Source organism: Bos javanicus, chromosome 19 (assembly GCF_032452875.1).
Source record: "Bos javanicus breed banteng chromosome 19, ARS-OSU_banteng_1.0, whole genome shotgun sequence".
Classification (NCBI taxonomy): Eukaryota; Metazoa; Chordata; class Mammalia; order Artiodactyla; family Bovidae; genus Bos; species Bos javanicus.
This window is the reverse complement of record NC_083886.1, coordinates 44,325,039-44,346,232: the sequence shown is the minus strand read 5'-3', so window position 1 is coordinate 44,346,232 and position 21,194 is coordinate 44,325,039. Positions and strand designations below refer to the sequence as shown.

Below are 21,194 nucleotides of genomic sequence, written 5' to 3'. Positions count from 1 at the left end.
ACAAACAAAAAAAATTGCCGAAGTTAAGTCTTTTGGAAAGGTTTAATCATCACTCTAGACTCCCAGTTGGCCATTCCTTTTCTCTCTGCAATAGGAATGCAGCAGGTCGGGAGTCAACAGAGTTGAGAAGCCCATGGGTCAGGCAGCACAGGCTATGGATACTTCCAGCAGGGTTGAGGAGGCAAGGGCAGAAGATGGGAGAGGGAGGAACCTGGGGTGGGAGCTGGGAGAAACTCAGTGCCCAGCCCCTCCCCTCTCCACACTCCCTTGTCTTTGGGTCCTAGACACATTCCTCGCCCCAAGGACCACCTAGTACTCAGGGTAGCCCCCGTGGGAGAAGACAGGGAGGTCAGGGGCACAGGTAGCAGCCTGGGGCAGGCAAGCCAGGGGGTTGATCTCACAGGACCCAGCATCCTGGCCTTCCCGGAAGTAGATGGAGTCAGCAGAATCCATGGAGGGCTCCTGGTCAAAGAAGTTGTAGGGTCTCAAGAAGAAGCCCACACCGTTCCCCACCGTCACCGTGTTGGGAATATCCTCTGCATGTGGGATGTGCAGGAAACCGGCTGTCACCCAGGCCACCAAGTCCTAGTGGGGTAGAAACAGAGTCATGACTCCTGGCACTGCTAAGGACACTTGCCTCCCCCAGGATTCACTTTGGGAGCCCAGCTTCAAACAAGACAGTTTGAAGTCTTTAACGTTTTTCCTACTAGCCCAGAAATCAAAGCATAAAGAATCAATTTCACATTGGGAGCAATACCAGAACTCCTTGCCAGCCTACAGTCTCCATCTCTGACTTTCCCTGTCACATCGCCATCAGTCTATACATGGGAGGGGAATAATGCAACCTACAGGTTACTTCAGCACCTCCCCCGACTCTGGGGCTATTCCCAAACTAACTGAGAGAAGGAGAATGGAAGAGGGAAGATGAGGCATTGAGAGGCAAAAAAGGCTGACATTTAGAAATCAATCTTTAGTGTGAAGCCAAAAACAGAGATGTTGATATAAGCGATGTTATCTTCCGTGGTCACTCGAGCCCTCCTGAATCCTGCAGCCCTTAAAGGACTCAGTCCACAGAGCTGAGGCTGAGACTGAGACTGAGAGGGCTGCTACCTCTTGAGGGTCTGCAGATGAACTCCCAGCTTAGGAAGTTTCCTTCCACAGGTAAGGAGCAGGTCCATAAGACCACAGAAGCAGGAGTCAGCTCAGCCCTTCAGGTGATCACCGGTTTTCAGGCCCCCCTGCCAAAGGAAGGTGGGGCTGATCTCTGTGCCCCCCACCCCTCCCTCTTCTCCCACAGTTAGCTGACCTTTCCAGCAATGGTCTCATTGTTGATGAAGTCAGAAAAGTCCACGGTGGGAGTCCAGGGGTCATTCTGATTGAAGACGCTGGAGCTGCTGGGCTCTGTCTCCTTCCTCTGGGTTATGGCCAGCTGGTACCTAGAGATGCTCTGGTCAGGGGTCCATGGTCACTGTCCCTGTCCCTCTCCTGCTTCCTGATCATCATGGAAGGGAGCTGAGTCCATGGACCTCAGGTTTCCCCTCTCATCTATAGTCACTCAATGTCACCCTGGAAGTTGTCAGTAGCTCAGCATCTTTCCATGTCTACCTGTTGATCCCTTGCAATTTAACAGCATGACCCAACCAAAACAGAAAAGACTTTTCCCACCTGGGCTCTAGCATTCCCAGGGGGCTGTGTATCCACTGTTGGCCTTTTGATAGCCAAGAAATAAGTTTTGTACTCTTAGCTCACCTGGTGTAAAATTTGAACTGGATTTCCAATTGCCCCTCCCAACATGCTCTTCTCATCTCATCCACCCCCCTCCAACAACACACCCCACCCACCTCCCCCAGCTGAAGGCTCTCTCCATGGGGCTGTTCTGGGGCATCGGCCCCCCAGCAAAGCTGACGGTCTGGATGCGATAGCCGCGAGGGTGCCCCCACTTGTTGCTCTGCTTGCTGGCCAGGTACAGGTAGCGAGGGGAAGCCCCTCCCAGGGGGAAGGCAGCCTGCTCCTCGGTCTCCAGCTGCTTCCGGGTCACCTGCAGCCTCTGTATCTGGTGCTCAGGGCTCCAGGGTATCGCCGTGGGGACAAAAGCCATATCCTCAGCCCAGACCCAGTTTTCCAGTCCTGGGGGTGGAGGGCAGTGCAAAGGGGGAGAGGAGGAGGGAGGCCTGGTCAGGCAGCTGCCCTGCCCCTCTAGACTCTGCCTGCACCTGTCTTCAGAGTTGGGGTCAAAGAGAAGACCAGACTGAGTGTGTCCCCTGCTTCCCTCCCCTCTCACCCAAAGATGCCTCCAATCTTTCAGCCCCCTCTACTGAAATCGTTGCCTCCCTTAGGATGTCTTACCTCCCACGTCCAGATCCACCTTGTAGTGGGCACTGTGGGTGTGGATGGGGCCCAGCGTGTGTTCCCCAACCTGGTTTCCGTATCTTCGGGCAGCACCAAAGAGGAACGCTGAGCTGATGTAGCCCGTGGCATGCAATTTGACTTCTATGGCCCCATTGGGGTAGAAGACCATATCCCACACATAGTCATAGTTGAGCATCGTGGACACAGACCTGAAGACCAGCACTGTCTGCGCAACGCCCCCAAAATAGTGGGAAAGAAAATCTGAGTGGTGTCGCCTCAGGGGCAGGCCCTTGTTCTGCTCAAACACACAAAAGGCATCATGTAGTGTCTTGGGGGTTTGGGACTCCACAACGAAGTGCCAGTCCATGTAGGTGGCCAGGTAAGGGCAGTCTACGCCACGAATCAGGGGTGTGGCGAAGTAACCCATGCCAAAGCCACTATCCATATAGCGAGTGAGCATTGCTGCTGGAGTATTCCCACCGTAGACAGCACCGGCCTCTTGCAGGCTGATCTCATAAGCCAGCCGTTCTCCCTGGAATCGAACGTCAAAGACCCTAGGACCACTGAAAGCTCCGAGGCCAAAGGAGAAAGTCCACAATGAGGAGGCCACTCGATTGCCCTGGACACTGAAGCGGGGGCCCTGAGGATGGAACTGCAGAGGGGGAGTTGGACCCGGAGGCACCTGGGACTTCAGGGACCAGAACCCACCTGTGCCATCGTCTGGGATCACCACCACATTCACCTGGCCAGCCTCAAACTGCTCCTCCAGCTGGGCCAGACTTTCATAGTAGCGGCCTTGAAAGAACACCTTCTGGACGGTCCAATCGGCAGGGTCCAGAGCCTTATGGTCTACCAGAAGCTCCAACCCCACGGGGTGCAGGTAAGGCCCACCCTTTGTGATGTTATAGTAGATGCCAAACCAAGTGGACCTATCACCTGACTGCACTCCACGGGGAGCTGAGTTCATGGTCAACAGTTTCTGTCCTCCTTGTTTGTAGGAGCAGCAGTGGTGCAGGACACCAGCAGCCTGGGGCAGCTCTCTGTTGAAGATCATCTGGTCTATGTCCAGGTACTCTCGGAGAAGCACGGGGCGTCGGTAATACGGCAGGGGGCCCCCATGACGCTCCACGGTCACATCCCGCATGTAGGAGGGCTGGGGCAGAGGCCCCACCACCAGCTCAGTCACATTGGGCTGGGGTTGTCCGCCAAAGAAGACAATGGCCAGTGCCTCCCGGGCAGGTGGGGGGCTCCCCCTGTCCAGGTGGGCCAGGGCTGCAGCCTTGGGGGGCAGCTGAAGTTCTACCGAGAAGACACAGTTGTCTGAGGGTCGGGCCTGGGCTGCATCCACCAGGTCTGGACCCAGCTGCTGGGTCAGGAAGCTCATCACAGTTGTCAGCTCTTCTCGGCTCAGGTCTGCAAACAGCTGGCTCTGGTCAGGGTGTGTCCAGGGCTGGTCACTAGGGGATCTGGAGGGGCAGCGGGGAGGCAGGCTGGGATGACATTGCTTCCCAACTCCCTCCTCACTCCCAGCACCACCTTCCTCCCTGCCCATCACCAGAAGAGTCCACAAGGACAGAAAAATGAAGATGAACATTGCTAAAACTCTTGACTCTTCAGGCTCTTGAATCAGAATTCAACATGCAAGATAGACACACGGACAGACAGAACGGGTTGCACGATGCCTCCTTAGTGTCTGGAAGTTTCTGGCTCTGGGTGGTGCTTCTGGACAGTGGCATGATGGGTACATTCAAGACAAGCAGCCAAGGGCAGAGGGTTGGCAGGGAGTGGAGGCTGGGGTGGGGGCAGTGGTTAACTCAGTTCGGGAAATAGGGCTGAGTTTCAAATCTGCATTTTAACTGGCCCACGTCATTTTAACTGGCCCTCTGTCTTCTTGTTCCAAATCAAACACTCAGGTTCAAGGTTGGGGCACAAAGTGTGTGAGGGCTGGGTTTGTGAGACACAGCTGGAGGGAGGAGAGGAAGATGTGACGGGAGCAGAAAGGGACTGTCCTTGGGCTCTTCCTTCCTGCTCCAGGCCCAAACTTTCTCCTGGCTACCTGGCTGTAAGCAAATCACACCTGAGCACAACCCTCCAGCAGGATTTGCTCCTTCCTTCTAGACTGGGAAGCCCTCGTCACTGTCCTCTGCTCCCCCATCACCAGAATCCTACAGGCACCCACAGGAGCCTGCAGAGTCATGCTGAGACACATGCTGAGAAACTGGGGGACTAATGTCTGAGCCAGTTCAACATCGTGGAGGCCCTGAGCTCCCTGAGTCACTGGAGGGGATCAGGCAGTGGGGGGAGCAGTCATAGTGTAAGAGAGACCCCCTCCTTACCCCATGAGCGGGCCTGATGGACCATCACAGGTCACGGTGCCCGGAACCCTGGCTGTGAACTTAACCTAGCTGTCCACAATCCTCATCCCCAGGAAACCCTTTTCCAGAATATTGTAGAAGCAAAGAGCAAAGCCATCTCTGTTGTCAGGCAGGTGATGTGGGGGAGACACCATCTTCTGTGCAGCCAGGTCCTGACAGGACCAGAAGAAACTGAGGGTTCCAAAGATGGGACATGCTTCCCTGGTGACCTGGGGGAGAATCCTTTCCAACATACACACCTCCAAGACCACTTCCCCCGAAAGGCACCTTAGATGACCTTGCAGACAGAGTATGTTTGCCTGGAGGAGAATGGACAGTACATTCCAGCCAAAAGGATCAGAACATGCAAAGGTACAGACTTGAAACAGCCTGGGCATGGGTCAGAAATGGCCAAGGTCAGCGTACTGGGTGTGAGGTGGAGACAGGAGTTGGTGGGACAGCAAAAGAGATCAGGTCAGGAAGCCTTGTGCAGTGTGTGAGTCTTAAGCAAAGTAGGCATTGCAGAAAGACAGAAATCTGGGAACATGTGAAACCAGGGAAATCAACCCCACAAAAGTCAGGTTCTCCAGATACCAGCTGCTTCTGCAACCAGCTCTATTTTGATATGCAAATCCACATATGGGTCATTTTGTTATCAACCTGGGTCCTAGACTCTTACATCAATAGAACTGATAAGAGGCTGGTGAAGTAAATCAAGTGAGAGTTAACTGGTACTCAAGGTGCAGCAGGAAGGAGCAAGAACAAAACACAGGTTCCCTGCTTGCCCTCTGTGGACTGGTTCCTTCAGTGGAGTAAGAGTGGGGGCAGATCTGTAGAGCGGGCCCCAGGACTGGCTTAGGTGGTCCGCCCAACTGCTTGTCGTGCTGTGTGCAGAGATAGTGCCCAATACACTGCTTTTGCTTTTGGCAGCTCAGAAGTGGCAGTACACTTGTGTTCTTTCTGTATCTTATGGTTCATGATTGCCCCAGCTGCTGGTCCATGCCGGTATGTTTAATGCCTTACAGTTTCCCTGTATTCTGTTGCTTGAGGAGACATTTGTCCATGTGCCAGTGCAAGCACCCCAGTCAAGGGTCTTCAGCCCCAGTCTCTGAAATTGAAACGGTTCATGCGGACTTTGTAATAAGAGGAGCAAAATCTAAGGGCATATCCAGCCCTGGCCACAAGGCCAGCCTCTCCAGGCCAAGAACTTCATTCTGGATCTTTTGTAAGCGATGGCCTCTTCTCCTTGGTAAGAACACATCATCAAGAGGATGGATAATGCTTTCCCTGTGCTTGGGAAAACTAATCCCAACCAGTGTGACCAAGCACAGGTCAAGAAGAGCCACTCTGCTGGGGTATCCTAGGTCTCCTGGGGAAGGTGGGTAATGCTCAGGGAGCGGGATGGAGAGATTCTGCCTGACCTGCTGGAGGAACTGATATAGAAGAAGGTGCCCCCTGCCCACCTCCTCTAAGTGTCCTGCTGATACATCCCTTCCTCTGATGTCCTTTCATCATAGGCTTCACAATCATCGTGTCAGCCAGCCTAAAAGAAAAAAGGAGTCTCATTTGGAGAATTACTAGAAGACACGACCTATTGCCCCCACTGGGTCTTATTTCCCTTTAGAGAAACTTGACCCCAGCCTCTGTGAATATACTCAAGGTGAGTTGTCCTGGGACCCAGAGCCCATCTCCAGCCCCCAGATCTGGGCTCCAGGTAGCGGTGCCTGAGCTGAGCTTCTGCTCAGAGGCCTGGTCCAGCAGCGGAAAGACATGCAGGTCACTACACTCTGATCTGCAATCTGGGGACACAGCTCTGACTGTGGTTCTGAGCAGGGCTTGGCTGTGGGACAGACAGAGACTGTGACACCGGACAGGAGGCAAAGGGCCAGACTGAGGCCAGTGACCTGGAGAACAAGAGGAAGGGAAGGTCTGAGCAATGTGGTGGGTGGAGTTGACAGGACTCGGTGTCTGATTGGCTGGGTGCGTGGGTGAAAAGGGCACAGTGACTTAGGCGACACAAAGACACAGTGTCCATTCGGTGACTTGGTAATATATGGACTTTTCTTTTTTTGGTCCCACACTGCAAGTTGTAGGACCCTAGTTCCCCAACCATGCTTGGACCCCGTGACGGCTGCAGCAGAAGGGAGGGGCCCTAACCCCTGGACCACCAAGGAATTTCCTCTAACCAGTGACCTGAGTGGGTGGGGGCTTTCCTCATCAGAAGGACCTACAAGAGGAACAGCAAGGTTAAGGGGGAAACCAATAAGTTTGAGGTTGAGGTGCTCCTGGGAAGCCCCAGCACAGATGTCCAGGAAAAGAACCATTGTCTCTATGGGATTCCGGGGATGGGAGAACAGCTTCTAGGCTAGAAATTGAGATTTAGGTCGAACAACAAGAAGTAATCATTAAAGATAGGAGAGCCTGCATTCACCCAGGGAGGACTGTACAGAGGGGAGAGAGGAGGGCCAGGGCCAAAGGCCAGAAAATGCCCAGGTGTGGGGCTGAGCAGGCTGGTTGGCGGAGCAGAAGCAAAGGAGTCAGCACAGGAGCCAGAGAAGAAGCCAGCATGCCCTCGGAGGGGTCAGAATGTGAGGAGGTCACAACAGGCAAGAGTTTTCATTAGGGACTAGTCAGAGCGGACCAATGCCACCCAGAGGTCCAGAAAGTAGTGGCCAGAAGGGCTGTGGCTTCTGCATCAGCAGAGGGAGGGGAATGGGATGAGGAGGGACTCAGGGGGAGGGGAAGCTGACCCTGGAAAGGGAGAGCTCTCCTTGGAGGAGGGCGCCTGGAAGGAACAGACCCAGGGAAGACACCCCCCAGGAGAGGCAGGGCCCTGGATTCGACTTAAGTGAGATGAGTTAAGAGCCAATTAAAAGGGAAATATTTACAGTTCAGAGAGAGGAGTGGATAACTGAGAGAGAACCTTCTGGAGGGGGCCAGGAGCAGTGGGTTTCCCTTAAAACAGGTGAAGAGTCTGTAGAGATAATGAACTCATTTTCACTGCCAAATCCAGTCAAAGATGCTGTCTGGGAGAGCCAAGAAACCTTTTTTTTTTTTTTGTTAGGGGTTTAATTTTCTCCCATCCCACCATGCTCTGTATAAAGTTAACAAGGATCATCTAAGCATTTATCTAAGGAATTTGACTTGAATGGCCCCATTGGAGTGAAAGATCACATCCCACACATAGTCATAGTTGAATAAGGTCAACACAGATCTGAAGACCAGCACTGTCTCCACAAAGATCCCCAAAATAGTGAGAAAACACATCTGAGTGGTGTCACCTTAGGGGCAGGCCCTTGTTCTGCTCAAACATGCAAAGGGCATCATGTAGGGTCCTGGGGGCTTGGGACTCCAGAAGGAAGTGCCAGTCCACAGAAGTGGCCAGATAGGGGCAGTTGACCCCACGGGTCAGGGGCGTGGCAAACTTGCCCATGCCAAAGTCTCGATCCGTGTAGCGGCTCACCATTGCAACTGGGGTATTCCCACCATAGACACCAGGATCTCTTGCAGGCTGGTCTCATAAGCTAGCCGTTCTCCCTGGAATCGAACGTCAAAGATCCTAGAACCACTGAAAGCTCCGAGGCCAAAGGAGAAAGTCCACAATGAGGAGGACACTCGAAGCGGGCACCCTGAGGATGGAACTGCAGAGGGGGAGTTGGACCCGGGGGCACCTGGGACTTCAGGGACCAGGACCCACCTGTGCCATTGTCTGGGATCACCACCACATTCACCTGGCCAGCCTCAAACTGCTCCTCCAGCTGGGCCAGACTCTCATAGTAGCGACCTTGAAAGAACACCTTCTGGATGGTCCACTGGGCAGGGTCCAGAGCCTTGTGATGTATCAGCAAATCCAACCCCACAGGGTGGAGGTAGATCCCAGCCCCAGAAATGTTGTAGTAGAGGCCAAACCACGTGGCCCTGTCCCCTGACTGGACGCCGCAGGGAGCTGTGGTCAAGATGACCAGGTTCCTTCCTCCTTGTTTGTAGGAGCAGCAGTGGTGGAGGACACCAGCAGCCTGGGGCAGCTCTCTGTTGAAGATCATCTGGTCTATGTCCAGGGACTCTAGGAGAAGCACGGGGTGTCGGTGATACAGCAGGGGGCCCCCATGATGCTCCACGGTCACATCCCGCATGTAGGAGGGCTGGGGCAGAGGCCCCACCACCAGCTCAGTCACACTAGGCTGGGGTTGTCCGCCAAAGAAGACAATGGCCAGTGCCTCCCGGGCAGGTGGGGGGCTCCCCCTGTCCAGGTGGGCCAGGGCTGCAGCATTGGGGGGCAGCTGCAGCTCTACCAAGATGACACAGTTGTCTGAGGGTCGGGCCTGGGCTGCATCCACCAGGTCTAGCCCCAGCTGCTGAGTCAGGAAGCTCATCACAGCTGTCAGCTCTTCTCAGCTCAGGTCTGCAAACAGCTGGCTCTGGTCAGAGTGTGTCCAGGGCTGGTCACTAGGGGATCTGGAGGGGCAGCGGGGAGGCAGGCTGGGATGACATTGCTTCCCAACTCCCTCCTCACTCCCAACACCACCTTCCTCCCTGCCCATCACCAGAAGAGTCCACAAGGGCAGAAAAATGAAGATGAACATCGCTAAAGCTCTGGCTGTCTTCAGGCTTGTGATTTGGAGTGCAGCATGCGTGATGGACAGACCGACAGGACTGGGTGCACAGTGCCTCCTTCAGTGTCTGTAGGTTCCTGTCTTTGACTTGTGCTCGGGTCTATGCGTTATATGTACACTAAGGACAAACAGCCGAGGAAAGAGGAGTGGCAGTGGTTGGAGGTTGGGGCGGGGCAGTGATCAGGCCAGGCTCAGAAGATGCAGCTGAGGTTATAACCTGAATTTTAAGTGGCCCATGTCAGCCTCTGTCCTCCTGTTTCAAATCAAACACTCAGCTTCACTGTTGGGGAACAAAATGGGGGAGGGATGGGTGTGGGAGACACAGCTGGAGGGAAGAAATGGTAGAAATGATGTGTCTCGGAGCTCTATTTCCACTCTCTCGATGGAACCTTGCTCTTTGCTACATGGCTGCAAGCAAAACTCCCCTGTGTTCAGCCATCCAGCCAGATTCCATCTTCCTTCCTCTAGTCCATGAAGCCCTCTGATGAGGGCTCCCATGCAGCAACCAGAACCCTAATGGCAGGCATAGGAGCCTGGAGAGTCATGCTGAGAACACCAATCACCTGTGGGGAGCTGAGGGGCTGAAGAGCTGTGCCAGGTCAACATCTTGGAGGTCCTGAACTCCTGGAGTCACTACAGGAAAGCCTGAGAGAGTGAATCCATTCAGAAGCTGGAGGGGGTGGGAAGTTGCAGCTTACAGAGACCCCCACCCCTTGAGCAGAACTGAAGGACCACATCAGATGTCAGGGTGCATAATACCCTGGCTGTGAATTTAACCTAGCTGTCTGCAACCTTCATCCCCAGGAAACCCTTTTCCAGAATGCTGCAGAAGCAGAGAGCAAAGCTATCTCCATTGTCAGGCAGGTGATGTGAGCTAGACACCATCTTCTGTTCAGCCAGATCCTGAGGGAACCAGGAGAGACTGAGGTTCCAGAGATGGGACATGCTTCCCTGGTGAACTGGGGGAAAGTCCTTTCCAACCTGGACTTGTCCAAGACCACTTTCTCCAGAAGTCACCTTAGATGACCTTGCAGACAGAGTATGTTTGCTGGAGGAGAATGGACAGTACATCGCAGCCAAAAGGATCAGAAGGTGCAAAGGTACAGAACTTGAAGCACCTGGCATGGGCAGGAAATGGCCAAGCTCAGTGCATTGGGTGTGAGGTGGAGACAGGAGTTGGTGGGACAGCAGAAGAGATCAGGTCAGGAGGGCTTGTGCAGTGTGTGGGTCTTAAGGAAAGTAGGCATTGCAGAAAGATAGAAATCTAGGCACTGTGAAATCAGGGAAATCAACCTCAGAAAGGTCAGGTTCTCCAGATACCCGCTGCTTCTGCAACCAGCTCTATTTTGATATGCAAATTCCACACACGGGGCATTTTGTGACCAACCTGGAGCCTCAGACTATTACATCAATTGAATTGAAATGAGGCCGGTGCAGTAAATCAAATGAGAGTTAAGTGGTACTCGAGCTGCAGCAGGAAGGAGCAAGAACAAAACACAGGTTCCCTTGCTTGCCCTCTGTGGCCTGGTTCCTTCAGTGGAGTAAGAGTGGGGGCAGATCCGTGGAGCAGACTGAGGGCTGGCTTAGGTGGTCTGCCCACCCCTTTGGTGGTGCTGTGTGCAGGGGTCATGCCCAACCCTGCTCTTCTCCTTTCACCTCAGAAGCAGCAATACATTTCTGTGTTTTTGTGTCTCATTGTTCATAACTGCCCGGACTGCCCAGTGCTTGCAGATATTTTTAGTCTGTTACAGTTTCTTTGTATTCTGTTGCTCAAGGAGATGTCTGTTCAGATGCCAAGTGCAAGCACTCCAGTATAGGAACTCAGGCCCTAGCCTGTCTCAGTTTGAAAGGTTCATGTGGAGTTTGTAATAAAGAGGGGAGAGAAACTAAAGTCAAACCCATCCCTGGCCCCACAGCAAGCCTTTCCAGCCCAGGAACTTCATTCTGGATCCTTTGATAAGTCGTGGTATTTCCTCCCAGCTCAGAACACATTGTCAAGAGAACACCTAATGCATTTTTTTGTCCCGACCAGTGTTAGCAATCACAGATCAAGAATGTCCACTCTGGTGGGGAATCCCCAGGTCTCCTAGAGGAGAAGTGATGATCAGGGAGTGGGAGGGAGAGCTTTGGCCTGGCCTTGAGGAGGAACTGATACAGCAGAAGGTGCCCCTCTGCCCACCTTCTCTAGAAGCGTCTTGCTGTCACATTGCTTCCTCTGAATTCGTGTCAACCTAGGCTTCACAATCATCATATCACACACCATAAACAACTGTTTGAAGGTGTTTCTGTTGGAGAGTTACTCAGGGGAAAGGAGCTACACATCCTGCTTCCTCCAGTAAGTCTTATTTCCCTTTGGACAAACTTACCCGCAGCCTGTGTAAATGTGCTGAAGGCGACTCTATCCTTGGGAGCCAGGTGCCATCCCCAGTCCCCAGGCTGGGCCCCAGAACGTGCTGCCTGAGCCTGCCTGCTGTCCCTGAGTCCCCATGAGGCCAGTGGAACCCCTCCGGATGCCCTGGTCACTGTACTCTGATCTGCACCCCAGGGGTACAGCTGTGGCTTTATGCTGAGAGAGCACCGAGTGTGTCAAAGACAGAAGCAAGGACAGCGACAGGAGGCAAAGGGTCAGATGAGGCCAGTGACCTCCAGGACAGAGAAGAAGTGAGGAATCTGAACAATGTGGCCGGGGGTGTTGGTGGGACATGGTGTCTGATTGGGTGGGTGTGTGAGAAAGGATACAGACTTTTGGTGACCCAAGGACACCAGGTCTCCATTGGGTGACTTGGGAGGGTGAGGGGCCGTCTCCAGAAGAAGGACCTACAAGAAGAGCAGCAAGTTGAAGGAGGATTCCAACAAGCTTGAGGTGAGGTTCCTGTGGGAAGCCTGATCATAGATGCCCAGAAAAAAGGCCATTGGGTCTCTAGGTTTCAAGGGCCAGAGAACAGCCTCTAGGCTAGAAATAGAGATTTGTGTCAAACAATAAAAGGTAGTTATTGGCCCAGATGATACAGAATCTGCCTGCAATGTGTGAGACCTGGGTTAAATGCCTGAGTTGGGAAGATTCCCCAGAGAAAGAAATGACCACCCACTCCAGTATTCTTGCCTGGAGAATTCCATGGACAGAAGAGCCTGGCAGGGTACACTCTATGGGGTGGCAAAGAGTTGGACACAACTGAGCGACTAATGCACAAAAATAGGAAGCCTGAGATCACCCAGAGAGGACTCTGCAGAGGGGAGTGAGGAGGAGCAGGGCCAGAGTGCAGAAGATGCCCATGTGTGGGGCTAAGCAGGTTGGTAAGCAGAGCAGAGGCAAAGGAACCGGCATAAGAGGCTGAGAAGCATGCGGCATGCCCTCAGGGGGGTCAGAATATGAGGAGGTCCCGACAGGTGAGACTTTTCAGTAGGGATTAGTCAGAAGGACCAATGCCACCCAGAGTCCAGAAAGTATCAGCTGGGAGGGCCTGTCATTCTGCATCAGCAGTAAGAGGGGAGTGGGATAAGGAGAAACTGGGGATCTGGGGCCTGCTGGGGACGGGAAGCTGATCCACGAAAAGTAGAGCTCTCTTTAGAGGAAGGCATCTGGGAGGCACAAGCTGAGGGAAGACCCTGTCCTGGAGAGTCAGGGTCCTGGCAGAGACTTAACGAGATGTGAGTCAAGAGCCAGTCAAGAGGTAGAGATAAAAAGTTCAGGGAGAGGGTTGGATAACTGAGAGAGAACCATTTGGGAGCAGCTGGAGGGGTGGCTTTCCCCTTAAAACAAGTAAACAGGCTGTAGAATTAACGAGCCCATTCTCACTGATATGTGCTGTGCTAAGATTCAGTCGTATCCGACTCTTCTCGACCTGATGGACTGTAGTCCACCAAGCTCCTCTGTCCATGGGATTCTCCAGGCAAGAATACTGGAGATGGTAGCCGATTTTCGCTGATAAGTCTCTCAGGGAAGCTGTCAGCAGGACCTCATATACATTTTTTATTTGGTTAGGGGTATCCCCTGTTTCCGAACCCACCAAGCACTGTGTAAAGTATACAAGAATCTTCTACACAATTATTAGTATCTCATCACCACACAAACTACTACCGATTTTTGGCTGGGATTTGACCTTATTCAGTAACTGAACCTGCCAGGTGGTAAGTGCTCCTAAATATAGCAGTGCTCTGGGACTTCTCGGACGGTCCAGTGGGTAACATTCCCCTGCTCCCAGGGCAGGGGCCTTGGTTGGATCCCTGGTTGGGGAACTAGATCCCACATGCTGCAGCTAAGACTGAAGGTCCTTCATGCCACAACTAAGACCTAGCACAGCCAAAGAAAGGAAGAAAAATATTTAAGAAAACAAAACAAAAAACCCTGACAAGAAACTTTTAAAAAAAGCTCTAAGCAAGCATCCACACACACTCACAGGCACACTCCACTTGCAAACACTCACAGCCTTGGTCTGGACATGGGACTCAAGGCAATGACTTGCAAGATATTCAACCAGGCTGGGGAAGGGGCGGACACCGCATTTCTTTCTTCCTCTTGCCTCCAGCACTGACTATTGTGCAACTGACCATAAAAAGGAGCAAAGAGGAGGTGGAGACAACAGCAAAAGCACGTCGTGGAGAAGTTCAATGACTCAAGTCAGAGAAAGAAGAGGCATCAAGTCAGTATCAGAGCCACAGTGGCCACAGCACCCATTTTTCTCCTCTGTCTCAGTCTTTAGCCTCTCCTTTCCCTCCATCTCTGTCCTCTGTCACTCTGACTTTCACTTCAGGTCATGTTATAAATTCACCCACCCAGCACTGGCCCTGTCTCCTGACTGAGGGCTTTCTCCCTGTTCTTTGGAACCTAGCTTCTGTCCAGCTCAACTTCATCCACCTTTGTCCCAGAAGTGAACCTGGGCCTGGAGCAGGACAGAAGGGAGCAGAAGCTTCTGTGCTCCCTGGATATGATCTCCCTCAGGTCAGAAGCTGAGCAGCATCTGAAATCTGTTTCCTGTCCCTCAACGCCCAGCCCTACCTTGGCTTCCAGCAGGCTCTCATTCCCCCTCTTTGAAGTGAGACAGACAGGGAGAGTAAGCAAGAGACAGCAAAAGAAATTTCTTAAGATTTAACATTTTATCTTGGAGATATACAGGCAAGAAGAGGCAAAGGGGTCACCAGAGGCCACACCTCTGTGCAATGCAGGAGACACAGGTTCTCTCCGTGGGTCAGGAAGATTCCCTGGAGAAGGAAAAGGCAATACACTCCAGTATTCTTACCTGGAGAATTCCATCCATGGAGGAGCCTGGTAGGCTACAGTCCATGGGGTCACAAAGAGCTGGCCATGATTGACTGACTAAGCACAGAGGCCACAGCCATTTCTCTGGGTCTCAAACACTTGAAAAAATTGAGTCCCTGGGCACAGTACCCTCCCCTACCCTGAAAGTTAAGTTGCTCAGTCGTGTGCGACTCTTTGCCACCCTGTGGACTGTAGCCTATCGGGCTCCTCCGTCCATGGGATTTTCCAGGCAAGAAAAAGACAAGTTACTTTAAAGAATGAAGTCAGAATCTATTTAGCCCCATTTATTTTTTGAATAATAATAAATAAATAGGTAATACAGTCACACGGTTCAAAATTCAAAACGTACAAAAGGATATGTAGTATCGAGTCTCCTCCCTCCCAAGTCCCTACCTCCTGGTTCCTCTTCACAGAGGCAACCAGTGTTACCCATGTCTTCTGAATATGCATCTATAAGATACGAAAATATGGGTTTATATGATCCTTCCCCATAAAACACAAATGGAGGTGCCCGGTTCACATTCTGTGCATTGCCTTACTCTTTAGAAGAGTAATTTCTATGAAAAGATATAGTTTTACAGCTGCGGAGTATTGCTTTGTCAAGCCGTATTAGAACTTACTTAACAAATGTTCTAGGGAAGGACAGTTGTATTATGTCCAGTCTCTGGACATTTGTGGAGAGACCCCGGATCCTGAAGGGACAGCCTGTGGGGGAGGCTCCACCCACAGAGGCCCTGGCTCATTTGCATGCTCACACGTAATTGGTCCGCCCCTGTCCCCCTGGCATGGTGTGACTGGTCTTTCTGCTTCTCACCCTTGGCTCTCACCCAGTCTCCCATCTTGGCTATTGCCAAGTTCAGAGGACCCTGGTCACACCACACACCTGGCATAAAATGTTCACTCCTCATTACCACTGCACCCACAAACCACCTCAAGTGCTAACTAGAGCTGCTGCTGTCTCCATGAGCATCCTCTGCAAGAGGACGCAAGACAGGCCTATACAAACGGGCAGAAAGAACTGTGGGGAAACACCCTGCCCCAGGACTGGGGGAAGGGGCGGCTCCCAGACACAGGGAGACAGACGGGGACTGTCCTCTCAAGCTAGATGTCCCTTGCATTTTCAGACTTCCACAGGCCTAGAGTCAGGAGAGGAGACCAGAGTTGAAAAGTGAGAGTTGAGGAACATCTCCTCAGGGCTGGGATGTAAATCCCAGGTTATAAGAATAGGTAAGAACAGGAGAAGGTGAGGCAAGAAGGAAGAGGGAGAAGGAGGACCAGGATGAGAGGAAACATGGGCCAAAGAGCCCCTTCCAGCTGGACTCCTGGATTCACAAGCCTGCCAGGAACCCTGCCCACGGCCTCTAGGCATCCATCCCCAGAGAGACCTCGCTTCCTCTCCTCTCAAGTGAGGACTGGGGAGTCTCAGGAGAGACCTGGCATGGCCTAAAACCATTTGGGGAAAGCAGAAAGCAAAGACAAAAGAAAAGAAAATGAAAAACACCAAACCGTGGAGTCTTCTAGAAACGTGTAACCATGACTCCAGCCTCTCGGCTGACCGTTCCTCTCCTCTGCGACAGGAACCCAGCAGGTTGGGGTGCACAGAGCTGAGAAGCCCCTGATTCAGGCAGCATAGCTTCAGGATGACCCCAGCGAGGCGATAAGCAAGGGAGGACGATGGAGGAGAGAGAGGACCCCGGGGCGTGAGGAGGGAGAAGAGGGCACAGGCTCCCCAGTTCCTGGCCCTTCTCCCCATGCTCCCAGACCCTGGAGCCCCAGTCTTATTCCCCATCCCAGGGAACACCGAGTTCTGGAAAAGCCCCCGTGGGAGAAGGCAGAAAGATCAGGGGCACAGGCAGGAGCCTTGGGCAGACAAGCCAGGGAGTTGACCTCACAGGACCCAGCATCCTGGTCTTTGTGGAAGTAGATGGAGTCAGCAGAAGTGATGGAGGGGTAGAAGTCAAAGAAGTTTTAAGGTTGCAGTAAGAAGCCCACACCATTTCCAACTGTCACCATGTTGGGAATGTCCTCTGCAAGTGGGATATGCAGGAAACCAGCTGTCACCCAGGCCACCAAGTCCTAGTAGGGGAAGAAAGAGGGTCATGAGCCCTGGTGCTGCTAAAGACACCTCTGCCTCCCACAGGATTCACTTTGGGAGCCCACCATCACTCAAGAGGGTTTTAAATCTTTAAACATTTTTTCACAGTAGCCCAGAAGTCAAAGCATAAAGAATCAACTTCATATTAGGAGCAACACCAGCCTCAATGACCCAGCCTACAGGTGCCACCTCTGACATTTCCCATCACATCGCCATCAGCTTACCCATCCCAAGAGAAATGATGACAACCACAGGCTACTTTAGCACCTCCCCCGACTCTGGGAGAGTTCCCAAACTGTAACTGAAGAAAGGAGAATGGAGGAGGTTAGATCAGGTTTGGTTGGCAGAAAAGTCCAACATTTGGAAATTAGTCCTTTAGTGGTGAAGACAGAAATGAAGTTTTAGGTATAAGAGATGTGGTCTTCCCTGGTCATTCCAGCCCTTCTGAATCCTGGGGCCCTTAAAGGACTCAGTCCACAAGCAGAGACTGAGAGAGCTGCTGCCTCTCGAGGAAAGGCTGGAGCCTCAGCCAGGGTCTGCAGATAAACTCCCAGCTTAGGAAGTTCCCCCAACAAATAGTGAGCAGATCCACAAAAGCACAGAAGCAGGAATCAGCTCAGCCCTTCAGCTGATCACGGGTTTTCAGGCCCCCCGCCAAGGGATCTCTGTGCCCCCCATCCCTCCCTCTTCTCCCACAGTCAGCTGACCTTTCCAGCAATGGTCTCATTGTTGATGAAGTCAGCAAAGTCCACAGTGGGAGTCCAGGGGTCATTCTGATTGAAGATGCTGGAGTTGCTGGGTTCTGTCTCCTTCCTCTGGGTCACGGCCAGCTGGTACCTAGAGATATTCTGGTCAGGGGTCCATGGTCACTCTCTCATGTCCTGCTGCCTGATCATCATGGAAGGGAGCCGATCCCATGGACTTCAGCTTCCCAGCTCATCCACACCATCACGGTGATGTCACCCTAGTGTGCAGCCGGCTTCCTGCACATCCCACATCCCACCTATTGAGTAGCCAAACACCTTTTTTTTTTTTTTTTTTTTAAGATACAGTACTTGGGTGATCTTTTCCTTCATCTTTCTTTTCTCTTGACCTGAGCCCAACATCTTTTCATGGCCTTCTCCTGTTGATCCCTTTGGATTTCACAGCATCAGGAAAACAGGAAAGACTTATCTGCCTGGGCTTTAGCCTTCCAAGAGGACCATTTATCTACTGTAGGCCTTTTGATAACCTAAAGGAAATGCTTTGTGCTCTTATGTCACCTCGTATAGAATTTGAACTGGGTTCCCAATTGCCCCTTCCGAGTGCCGAAGAATTGATGCTTTTGAACTGTGGTGTTGGAGAAGACTCTTGAGATCCCTGGACTGCAAGGAGATCCAACCAGTCCATTCTAAAGATCAGTCCTGGGTGTCTTTGGAAGGACTGATGCTAAAGCTGAAACTCCTGTACTTTGGCCACCTCATGCGAAGAGTTGACTCATTGGAAAAGACTCTGATGCTGGGAGGGATTAGGGGCAGGAGGAGAAGGGGATGACAGAGGATGAGATGGCTGGATGGCATCACTGACTCGATGGATCCAAGTTTGAGTGAACTCCGGGAGTTGGTAATGGACAGGGAGGCCTGGCATGCTGCAATTCATGGGGTGGCAAAGAGTCGGACATGAGTGAGAGACTGAACTGAACTGAACATGCTGTTCTCATCTAATCCACCCACCTCCAACAATACACATCACCCACCACCCCCAGCTGAAAGCTCTCTCCATGGAGCTGTTCTGGGGCAGTGGCCCCCCAAAAGCTGACTGTCTGGATGCAATAGCATCGAGGGTGCCCCCACTTGTTGCTCTGGTTGCTGGCCAGGTACAGGTAGTGAGGGGAGGCCCCTTCAGGGGGAAGGCAGCCTGCTCCTCGGTCTCCAGCTGCTTCGGGGTCACATGCACCCTCTGTATCTGGTGCTCAGGGCTTCAGGGTATTGCCGCAGGAACAAAAGCCATATTCTCAGCCCAGACCCAGTTTTCCAGTCCTGGGGGTGGGTGGTGGTGCTAAGGGGGAGAGGAGGAGGGAGGGCTGGTCAGGCAGCTGCCCTGCCCTTCTGGACTCTGCCTGCACCTGTCTTCAGAGTTGGGGTCAAAGAGAAGACCAGACTGAGTGTGTCCCCTGCTTCCCTCCCCTCTCACCCAAAGATGTCCCCAGTCTTTCAGCCTCTCTACTGAAATCCTCGCCTCCCCTAGGGTGTTGTACCTCCCACGTCCAGATCCACCTTGTAGTGGGCACTGTGGGTGTGGATGGGGCCCAGCGTGTGTTTCCCAACCTGGTTTCCATATCTTCGGGCAGCACCAAAGAGGAACACTGAGCTGATGTAGCCCGTGGCATGGAATTTGACTTCTATGCCAAATTTCCTTAACCTAGCTGTCCACAACCCTCATCCCCAGGAAACCCTTTTCCAGAATACTGCAGAGGAAGAGAGCAAATCTACCTCCATTCTCAGGCAGGTGATGTGGGGGAGACACCATCATCTGTGCAGCCAGGTCCTGACAGGACCAGAGAAACTTCTGCCCCCCCACTGGGCAGAAGACCGTATCCCACACATAGTCGGAGTTGAGCATCGTGGACACAGACCTAAGGCCAGCACTGTCTCCAGCACTCAGTCACATTGGGCTGGGGTTGTCTGCCAAAGAATACGATGGCCAGTGCCTCCTGGAAGGTGGGGGGCTCCCTTTCAGGTGGGCGGAGGCTGCAGCCTTGGCGGCGGGGCGCAGCTGCAGCTCTACTGAGAAGACACAGTTGTCTGAAGGTCAGGCCTGGGCGGCATCCACCAGGTCTGGGCCCAGTTTCTAGGTAAAGAAGAACATCACAGCCATCAGCTCTTCTCGGCTCAGGTCTGCAAACAGCTGGCTCCGGTCAGGCTGTGTCCAGGTCTGAACACTGGGGGATGCGGAGGGGCAGGGGGGAGGCAGGCTGGGATGACATTGCTTCCCAACTCCCTCCTCACTCCCAGCACCACCTTCCTCCCTGCCCATCACCAGAAGAGTCCACAAGGACAGAAAAATGAAGATGAACATCGCTAAAACTCCTGACTCTTCAGGCTCTTGAATCAGAATGCAGCATGCAAGATACATAGACAGACAGAACTGGGTGAATGATGCCTCCTTAGTGTCTCGAGGTTCCTGGCTCTGGGTGGGTCTTCTGGGCGATGGCATGAAGGGTACATTCAAGACAAGCAGCCAAGGGCAGAGGGTTGGCAGGGAGTGGAGGGTGGCGGTGGGGGCAGTGGTTAACTCAGTTCGGGAAATAGGGCTGAGGTAGGAATCTGCATTTTAAGTGACCAATGTCAGCCTCTGTCTTTTTGTTCCAAATCAAACACTCAGGTTCAAGGTTGGAGCACAAAGTGGGGGAGGGCTGGGCTTGAGTACACAGCTGGAGACAGAAGGGGAAGATCTGACGGGGACAGAAAGGGACTGTTCTTGGGCTCTTCCTTCCTGTTCCAGGCCCAAACTTTCTCCTGGCTACCTGGCTGTAAGCAAATCACACCTGAGCACAACCTTCCAGCAGGATTCGCTCCTTCCTTCCTCTAGACTGGGAAGCCCTCATCACTGTCCTCTGCTCCCCCATCACCAGAATCCTACAGGCACCCACAGGAGCCTGCAGAGTCATGCTGAGAACACAAAGCACCTATAGGGAGCTGGGGAACTGAGGGCTGAGCCAGTTCAACATCGTGGAGGCCCTGAGCTCCCTGAGTCACAGGAGGGGAGCAGGCAGTGGGGGGAGCAGTCAGTGTAAGAAAGACCCCCTCCTTACCCCAGGAACAGGACTGATGGATGATCACAGGTCAGGGTGCCTGGAACCCTGGCTGTGGACTTAACCTAGCTGTCCACAACCCTCATCCCCAGGAAACCCTTTTCCAGAATACTGCAGAGGAAGAGAGCAAAGCTACCTCCATTCTCAGGCAGGTGATGTGCCGGAGACACCATCTTCTGTGCAGCCAGTCCTGACAGGACCAGAGAAACTGAGGGTTCCAGAGATGGCACATGCTTCCCTGGTGAACTGGGGGAGAATCCTTTCCACCCTGCACACCTCCAAGACCACTTCCCCCGAAAGGCACCTTAGATAACCTTGCAGACAGAGTGTGTTTGCCTGGAGGAGAATAGACAGTACATTCCAGCCGAAAGGATCAGAACGTGCAAAGGTACAGATTTGAAACAGCCTGGGCATGGGTCAGAAATGGCCAAGGTCAGCGTATTGGGTGTGAGGTGGAGACAGGAGTTGGTGGGACAGCAAAAGAGATCAGGTCAGGAAGGCTTGTGCAGTATGTGGGTCTTAAGGAAAGTGGGCATTGCAGAAAGACAGAAATCTGGGAACATGTGAAACCAGGGAAATCAACCCTAGGAAGTTCAGGTTCTCCAGATACCAGCTGCTTCTATAACCAGCTCTATTTTGATATGCAAATTCCATATACAGGTCATTTTGTTACCAAGCTGCATCCTAGGACACTTCCATCAGTAGAATTGATAAGAAGTCAGAGGAGGAATTG

At 52.7% G+C, this 21,194-nt stretch overlaps 1 protein-coding gene and 2 pseudogenes across 1 annotated transcript; all 3 read right to left on the bottom strand.

Annotated features, from left to right (window-relative positions):
• Positions 1 to 23: 23 nt before the first annotated feature.
• On the bottom strand, positions 24 to 4,142 carry LOC133232481 (primary amine oxidase, liver isozyme). Its single transcript, XM_061391906.1, has 4 exons — positions 2,347 to 4,142; positions 1,842 to 2,127; positions 1,307 to 1,436; positions 24 to 585 (listed from the first exon to the last, which is right to left on the bottom strand). The coding sequence occupies exons 1-4, from the start codon at positions 3,941 to 3,943 to the stop codon at positions 310 to 312; spliced, it is 2,289 nt and encodes a 762-aa protein (XP_061247890.1). The 5' UTR covers positions 3,944 to 4,142; the 3' UTR covers positions 24 to 309.
• Positions 4,143 to 7,813: 3,671 nt separating this feature from the next.
• LOC133232483 (primary amine oxidase, lung isozyme-like) lies at positions 7,814 to 10,712 on the bottom strand (annotated as a pseudogene).
• Positions 10,713 to 13,350: 2,638 nt separating this feature from the next.
• LOC133232490 (membrane primary amine oxidase-like) lies at positions 13,351 to 19,923 on the bottom strand (annotated as a pseudogene).
• Positions 19,924 to 21,194: the final 1,271 nt, after the last annotated feature.

Bases quoted from the DNA above. Each gene is read 5' to 3' on its own strand.
- LOC133232481 (XM_061391906.1), bottom strand. From the start codon at position 3,943: ATGTTCATCTTCATTTTTCTGTCCTTGTGGACTCTTCTGGTGATGGGC. The intron at 2,128-2,346 runs GTAAGACATCCT...CTCCACCCCCAG, and splicing joins GGTGGATCTGGACGTGGGAG to GACTGGAAAACTGGGTCTGG. The intron at 586-1,306 runs GTCAGCTAACTG...CTACCCCACTAG, and splicing joins ATGAGACCATTGCTGGAAAG to GACTTGGTGGCCTGGGTGAC.